This window comes from Triticum aestivum, chromosome 3B (genome assembly GCF_018294505.1).
Source record: "Triticum aestivum cultivar Chinese Spring chromosome 3B, IWGSC CS RefSeq v2.1, whole genome shotgun sequence".
NCBI classification, from domain to species: Eukaryota; Viridiplantae; Streptophyta; class Magnoliopsida; order Poales; family Poaceae; genus Triticum; species Triticum aestivum.
The window spans coordinates 462,885,579-462,893,848 of NC_057801.1; the positions used below are offsets into that span (position 1 = coordinate 462,885,579).

At 41.0% G+C, this 8,270-nt stretch overlaps 1 protein-coding gene across 1 annotated transcript; it reads right to left on the reverse strand.

Annotated features, from left to right (window-relative positions):
* Positions 1–661: 661 nt before the first annotated feature.
* Positions 662–6,875, reverse strand: LOC123070377 (V-type proton ATPase subunit B 2). Its single transcript, XM_044493571.1, has 15 exons — positions 6,710–6,875; positions 5,750–5,829; positions 5,596–5,651; positions 5,425–5,523; positions 4,935–4,994; positions 4,619–4,730; positions 4,323–4,531; positions 3,367–3,495; positions 3,147–3,284; positions 2,392–2,542; positions 2,092–2,174; positions 1,606–1,653; positions 1,442–1,495; positions 1,267–1,350; positions 662–1,178 (listed from the first exon to the last, which is right to left on the reverse strand). The coding sequence occupies exons 2-15, from the start codon at positions 5,805–5,807 to the stop codon at positions 993–995; spliced, it is 1,467 nt and encodes a 488-aa protein (XP_044349506.1). The 5' UTR covers positions 5,808–5,829; positions 6,710–6,875; the 3' UTR covers positions 662–992.
* Between the last annotated feature and the right edge of the window lie 1,395 nt (positions 6,876–8,270).

Sequence of the window (8,270 nt, forward strand, 5' to 3'; positions counted from 1 at the left end):
AAAGCATTTTTTTTACATATGCAAAGTCCAATCGGTGAGCAGCCAAATGAATGCACTGAGAGATTATTTCTCTGATTAGCTTGCGTGAATGCATTAGAGCTTTATCGTTCGCATTCTAAATGCCCAGCCTACTGCAGCCCACTCCACTGGAAGACAAGACAAGACTTTACACAGCTGACATCCAAAATTATATATCTATTCAAAGTACTTAGTATTGACTAATGCCTGGTAGTATTGAAGCAGTATGGTTCAGAAAGTTTTTTGGTCCTACGGTAGACAGACCGCCCTGCTATTTCTTTGTAAATAGAGATGTAAGTGTGAATTCATTGGATTTTGGGTCGGCCTCATGTGCCCAACGGGTCAGTGAGGCCACAAACTTTTGATAAAATAGGCCGACCCATGGCCTCACATATTGACCTTGGGGCCGCAGGGCGAGGTCTAAGGCCAGGTCCGGGTCGGCCCATTCCCATCATGAGGTAGGGCCTAAATTTGTTTGGCCATCATATATGTATAAGGCCGCTGTTGATGTGTTACTTTTTTGCCCGAAGTGACCTAAAAGCAGTTTTTGGGCACGACTTTGTTTTTAAGGCTACTGTTCGAGATGCTCTTAGTATGAAATCATCAACAAGCTCTATTATAGAGTGCCTAATAGCTGACCGTAGATGCAAATCGTTTCACTCTTTATTCAAAAGTCCATAATACCCAGCTCAACTTGTTCTCGATTTTATTTTGCGAGGAACTTATCCTCCATTATTCCCCTTCCTTGCAACAATAGTCCTCAGCAATATGATACATGATGCGATTTGAGCATCAATGTTGCCCAAATTGCTAGATAAATCACGTTCTTTGTCAAAAGAATTGATATTTTGCTAATGCTAGCACAAATTTGAACTACAAATTGGGAGGATAGCACAATATATATTAACTGAGCCCCTGGCACCGCTTTATTGCACAACAACAAGCAATTTCCATGATGGCGCCCAAATTCTGACTTAGTGAGAGGCATCACGACTGTAGAACTGATCAAGGGTTTTCGCCGGTATACGGTGGAGCAGCTCACGGGGGAAGATGCGGAGTAGGGTCCAGGCAAGGTCAAGCGACTGGAAGATGTTCCGCGTGTCATATGCCCCCTGAGCCACAAACTTCCGCTCAAACTTGTCAAGGAACTCAAGGTAGAGCTGCCATCAATTCCAAGAGTTCAGTTGATAAGGAGCTTCAAAACAATTCAGAAAATAAAGTGGAAAGTCAGTGCAAGTTCGAGATTACCAAGTCCTCTGATGACAGTGCTTCCTCTCCGACCACTGCCTTCATCGCCTGCACGTCTTTGCCTATGGCGTAATTGGCATATAGCTGAAAGGAAAACATGTGATTAACCGATCCATATTCTCGAATAAGAATATAAGATTATGTAGGCTGCAGATTATGGGAATCTCTAGCGAACCTGGTTTGAGACATCAGAATGATCCCGGCGAGTCATGCCTTCGCCAATAGCACTCTGCAAAAGATCCAGAATAGGTAAGCAGTTGTGGACCTCACTGATAATGCTTGTATCACTATAACTTAGGTGTCGATTGTAACAATTTTCTTTAGTAGCAAAAATCATACCTTCATGAGCCGCGAAAGTGAGGGAAGGACATTAATTGGTGGATATATCTGCCAGACAGATATTAGCAACAAGATCAGACATAAATTTTGAGATAATACTCAGTTGGGAGCTACAAAATTATTGATCTGAGTTAATTATGATACTCCAGGTAGACCAGTATAGGGTTTTCCGTTTTATTGCTAAGTTACTATTCCAGACAAAGTATTATTTTCTCTTTCTGAAGGGAAGGCAACAAGCTGCATCCTCAATTTAAAGAGCCTGGTAAATTATTCGTTGCATAGAATGAAGTGTTCTACAGAGGTGCTACGTATGCCTCCTGTCTCACCAAAGAAAAAAGAGGTCATTGCAATTGACCATATTAAGTCTAGTCACCTTTCTTGTTCAGATCAGGAATCCAAATAACAGCCTTAGAACATATGCTAAGTTTAGTGGGCATTTAGAGATCATTTGTAAAGTTTAGTAAAAAACTGGAAAGTGTACAATACCTGCCGATTATGTAGCTGCCTGTCAATGTAGATCTGCCCCTCGGTGATGTAACCAGTAAGGTCAGGAGTTGGATGGGTAATATCTACAACAGTAGAAAAGTTAGAAAACTTGTTTTTGCCAGAATACTGAACAAATTTTATGAATGTAGCTTGTTTTGAGTGATAATTATAGAACAGGTCTCACACTATTCTTCCTCAGTTAAATCTACTCTACAAATTTACATAGTTACATTGTAGGAGAGAAAATATGTCATGTCATAAAACATTTGGCAGAAAAGCAAGAATATATCATTAACTGACCATCATTAGGCATGGTTAAAATAGGTATCTGCGTAATCGATCCTTTTCTTCCTTCTATACGACCAGCACGCTCATAGATTGTCGCCAAGTCAGTATACATATAACCAGGATAACCACGCCTTCCAGGTACTTCCTCTCGAGCAGCAGAGACCTGAAAGGAAAAAAGGCAGGAGGTAAATATGCGTCCATATAGAGTAAGGGAACTGAGAATGAATCAGGACAATACACTGAAGGATCAGTTAAATCCAGACCATACAAGAACTACATACAAATATCCACTGTCCTCAGCCAACACTGTAACCAGAATTTTAATTATCTATGACATTGTCTTTGCATGCAAAATTCTTTTTGCTAAGATGTCATTCATAATTATCAATAGCTTATACTTTTTTTTATCTGAGTGCTTACTTAAATATCGTATGTTAATCTAACTTAACCAAGTAATTTATAACACAAAAGTATAAACTAGTATTACCTGCAATAGTAAATACTTAGCTCCTATTGATAATAAATTAACAGTATATGCCAGTTTACCCAAAGGCAGTTATAAATTTGGCTCTGCAAATCTGAGTTTTCTATAATAAATATCTAAGTCGAGATTTCTTGGAGAAGGTTAAAAGATTTGATATTAAAAGCATTCAGGGTTATGTGTTGCTAACAGAAATCCTGTGGTAACTCCAGTTGATGGGAGACAATTTCCAACATGTTTCTACAGTAAAATCCAGGAAAATATTACTGGAGGTAAGAGCCCTTACTTCACGAAGTGCATCTGCATATGAACTCATGTCAGTCAGGATGACAAGAACATGCTTCCCACACTCATATGCCAAGTATTCCGCTGTGGTGAGAGCAATTCTTGGAGTAATAATACGCTCGATGGTAGGATCATTTGCCTATGAACAAAAGTAAGGGGTAAAATCCTTAGAGCAACAAGTGAAGGAAAGAAAAGAGAGGGGAAAAGGTACGCAGATGTACCAGATTAAGAAATAAGGTAACTCTCTCCATTGAACCATTCTCCTCGAAATCACGCTTGAAAAATTGTGCTGTTTCCATGTTTACTCCCATAGCTGCAAACACAATAGCAAAATTGTCCTCCTCGGCATTCTACAACAATTGTAGCAGATGCGTGAATGTCAAACTAATGATCTAGCATGGAGAAAAAACTAGATAGGATGTTCGGAATAAATCAATGTAACTGAGAATTATACGAATTAATAGATACTGTTAATTAAATTATAATTATTATAACTTGCACACTTAACTTTGCCATGTAAACCAGACCAATGACAGGCACAGTGCTAGAAGCTCCCACACCAGGTGGGGGTATGGGGAAGAATTATACGAGGCAAGCCTTACCCCTGCACAGTGCAATGCAGAGACCTCTTGGCACAAGTGGGGAGTACTTCATCACTGCGCCATGTAAACCAGACCAAGATTGTACACAATACAAGTACCTACTTCTTCGAAGTTAGAACAAAGACCACAGAAAATAACAATGTATTGCAAGTCCATGTTGTAAACTATGATTCGCTGGCCATCCCAAGAGGATACGGATTAACATATAGAGTTGCCTACTGCAAGCATCACGCATTGATGGCTACAGCACCCAGAATGATAAATGAACAATAATGGGCCAACAACGTGTGATGCCATATTAGGTAGATATTTTTTTCCCATCAAACTCATCCAAAACTAATCACTTCGAGTGTGTGTAGAACATTTTAGTACGGGGGAGAAAGGTTTGGATGGTCCATAGAAAAGTTCACATATCAGTGTACAAGCCTGGTTGATGGAGCAAACAGCCCTCAACAGTTAGTTATTTCAGCTTCAGCTTCATTATAATTATTTCTGGCTACTTCTGAGAGTTATCCAAATAATTTTAATAGATAAATACTGTGGGCATCAAATACTTGTTTTGGCTTTATATATACCTCCAAGATATTATCAGTCTTCTCTTTACGCTTTACTAGCCCAGCCTGACGGCAAATCTGAGCAGCAATTTCATTGTGTGGCAGACCTGCAGCGGAGAACAGAGGGATCTTCTGACCACGAGCGATAGAATTCATGACATCAATTGTAGATATGCCAGTCTGAATCATTTCTTCAGGGTATGTCCGTTCGCTGGGATTGATAGAACTTCCTGTATGAGATTAATAACAAAACAATTCTGAATCAAATTGTATGTAGCCTGAAATCTTCTGCATATTTGAACCCAGCTAACTCTTACCAGAAATATCCAGGTATGCCTCTGGTAAAATTGGTGGGCCATTATCTATAGGTTTCCCAGAACCATTGAAAATGCGTCCAAGCATATCCAGTGACACTGGAGTTTTTAGAACCTTTAAAATGCAAAAAAAAAAGAGATATAAATGAGCAAAAATGCAAACAAATTTTCTTTCAAAAAATTTAAGCAATAGCACAAAGACCACTCAACCGTAGACGATTAAACAGAAAAATATCCATTGACACCAATTTATGAGTAGTGCAAAAGAGCATCTTAACTGCTACATGTGAGCGCAAGTCTCAGGGGAAATCAATATTACCTCACCAGTGAATTGCACAGTTGTATATTTGTTGTCAATACCGGAAGTTCCCTCAAAAACCTGCGAGTGATTTTCTCAAGTTTCATGAACAATGAAAGAAAGGCAGGTAGAAAAGGAAAAACTGTACATTCACATATAATCGGAGTTTGAATTCATCTCAATGTCGGAGGTGAACTGAAGACGATGAAAAGACAAAGACAACTAACTGTCAAATGATGCTTAAATTGAGATAATGTGATAGGAATATTGCATAATTGTTTCCAGTATGACCAAGAAAGTTATGACTACAGACAGCAAATGATCTTAGTTTTGGAGGTTTTCTAACACATGAGATAAACCATATAAGGCATCTCTGTTTCCAATGAAAATATACCATAAATAGATTTGAATAAAAGATCCCATCAATAGGCGATGAATTGAAAACTTCTGAACAAAAGTAATGTGTTCTTCATTTTTCGTGCCGCTATGACTATCACACTAATATATATACCTGAACCACAGCTTTCTCTCCATCAACTTCAAGCACCTGACCACGCCTAGTTGTGCCATCTCCCAATCGTATGTTGACGATTTCTTGGTATTTAGGCCCCTAAAATGACAGCTTCAGGATCAAAAAATATTATCAATTAAATCACGAAAAAACAGTGTGAAATGAGTATACCTTCACTTTATCAAGAATCACAAGAGGACCAGCAACTCCAGAAACTGTCCTGTACTCTGCAATACAAAGAGAACTGTTAGAAAGTGTGCATTATCTTTACCAGATTATCAGTGATGTGAAGATACTCATATGGAGATAAATAGAAAATCCATACCCATCCCGATCTCAAGGGTTCCTTCCTCCATGTCGACATTGCCATTTGCAACCACCATGTTTTTGAAATCTAGAGGAAGCCTGATATACCAACATTAACAGAGTAGACTAAGTTAACAAAATGCATTGCAAACCAAAGAAATCCCTAGAAGACTATCATATGCTAATTCAATTAGTAAAATTGCTTATTGACGGTTGTATCTTTTCATTTCACACAGTGCTCTAGGGAAATTGATTAATAAAGCTGTCGGGCATATAAAACACTGGAGTCATGATCTAATACACCTGTCAGTTAAATCGTGTACTCTGGGAAGTATAAGCTAGATAATACTGTTTGAATAAAAAATATCAACAATATCCTGACAAAGTTAAGCTTTCGATTACATGGGGAACATAGAAGCCAATTATGAAGTGCCGCTTACTGGAAAATGGTACTTCAGAAACAAAGGTTAACTCGACATCACTAGCTCGAATTTCACATACATGAGAAATAGTTTTTACGCACCGAGCTCAGTAAAAGGCACAGTTTCAGAACACCAAACCAAACACAAAAAGCTAGCAAAATCTCGGCCTTACATTGGTTGTTCCTAGAGACAACACACCCTGACAAATCCGTCCCTCCCTCACCTTGTCGTTGACTAGTCTACATACTTCTACATCGGTTGATCCGATGACCGAACTCCAGACCAGAGACATCACAAACTGCACGCGCGGGCGCGAGCAGAGCACAAGAGGAAGATAAAGAACCGGGCGAAAAATGTACGAAAGCCTGAAAACCTGCGCACAGCGGAGCCGATTTGCAACACAGAATCGCAACCCGGTGCCACCGGCCTGCTCGTTCCTACGAGCAACTCAAATGAGCAAATCTCTAGCGCGCGCGCAAGCTTAAGCGTGCCGAACCGATCGAGCGCGGAGGAGGAGGACGAGGGTGGAGGGCGAGATCCGAGCAGCGGGCGCGTACCTCGGATTCGATCGGAAGCGCAGGCCGCGGCGGAGCTTGGCTGTCGCCTGTGGGGGGCTTCAAAGGATCGCCCACGATGTGTCGTTCCCCCGGGCTGTGGCGATGCGATTTGATTTTGATTAGCGGCTTTGTCTAGCGACGTTCTCTGATCCGGGATCTGGTAAGATCTGGGCCGTCCGCGTGGTGCGATAGGTTGTAGTGGACGGTGCAGATCGACGCGATCTAGCTGCTGGAGTGGGTCCCGCCGAGGGGAAGCTCCTGGAGTAGAAGTCGAGCGGGTCACGTTGCCCACGTGTAGCAGAGCTGTCGGGAAGACCGGAAAGGATTCCTTCCTTCTTGATTCAGGCCTATTCAGGTTTTTCTTTTCTTTTTTCCGAAAAACTCTGGCAAGTTTTAACTGACTGATATAATAAGTTTACAGAAATCAGTGCATGATCATACGGCCCAATCAGTTAAGTATGGCATCCTGTAAATCAAATTTATCCAAATTGTGGGCTTCAAAATTGGCATGCCTTCCTGGATGGATATAAAAGCACTCTTCATAGTCTTCGAGCAAGCATTTATCGCATTTATCTCCGCATGATTGCACCATGAACATAAACCACGACAAGAGTTATGGAACGGAAGCAGTCGTGATCATTAAACATTGTCGCCGCAATTCCCACTTCTGGGGTATCTTCATTCAAAATGTTGATAAGCTCCATGTGTGAACTGACGACAATTCTATCGTAGCCCGAAGATTCGGCAAGTAACAAACCTTCTTGAGCGCAAATGCTTGAGCTGGTAGGACATTATGAACTAGTGCTATATTTGAATCCTTTGCGACAATAAACTTTTCTTTCTTGTCACGGACAACAATTCCAATGGTTCCCTTCAGATTGTCTTCATCGAAAGAAGCACCGACGTGAACCTTGACGAGATCTACAGGGGTGGTGACCAAGAACACTTCCTTACCCTAGGGTCTTGGCTACCTACTGCTATAAATTTTGCCGCCAACCGTGATGACCAAGAACATTTCATTACCCTGGTGTAGTTCTTCAGTTCAATGATGTGGTGTGTGGTGCCCTGAATAAAAAATGTAGCCCATGAAGAATACATGGTGCAAGAGGATAAAGGGGTTTTGTTTTATGAATGTCGACAGAGCTTTTGACGTGTAGTCCGGAATAGGATCAACATGCTTGCATAAAAAAATGACAGGGCCCAATTTATTGCACAAAGTTGTCCTCTGATAGTAACTTTGGGCAGGGTCCATTTAGCAAATCAATTGGGATGCCATATGTTGGGGAACACAGTAATTTCAAAAAAAAAATCTATGATCATGCAAGATCTATCTAGGTGATGCATAGTAACGGGGGAAAGTGTGTCCACGTATCCTCGTAGACCAAAAGCGGAAGCATTATGTAACACGGTTGATGTAGTCGAACATCTTCGCGATCCAACCGATCAAGTACCAAACGCACGGCACCTCCGCGATCTGCACACATTCAGCTCGGTGACGTCCCTCGAACTCTAGATCCAGCTGAGGCCGAGGGAGAGTTCTGTCAATACGACGGCGTGGTGA

Excerpts from the sequence above, each read along its gene's own strand:
- LOC123070377 (XM_044493571.1), bottom strand. The coding sequence starts at position 5,807 with ATGGTGGTTGCAAATGGCAATGTCGACATGGAGGAAGGAACCCTTGAG. Across the intron at positions 3,496-4,322 it reads AGACTGATAATATCTTGGAG|AATGCCGAGGAGGACAATTT; the intron begins GTATATATAAAG and ends CAATTGTTGTAG. Across the intron at positions 1,351-1,441 it reads ATTCTGATGTCTCAAACCAG|CTATATGCCAATTACGCCAT; the intron begins GTTCGCTAGAGA and ends TTTTCCTTTCAG.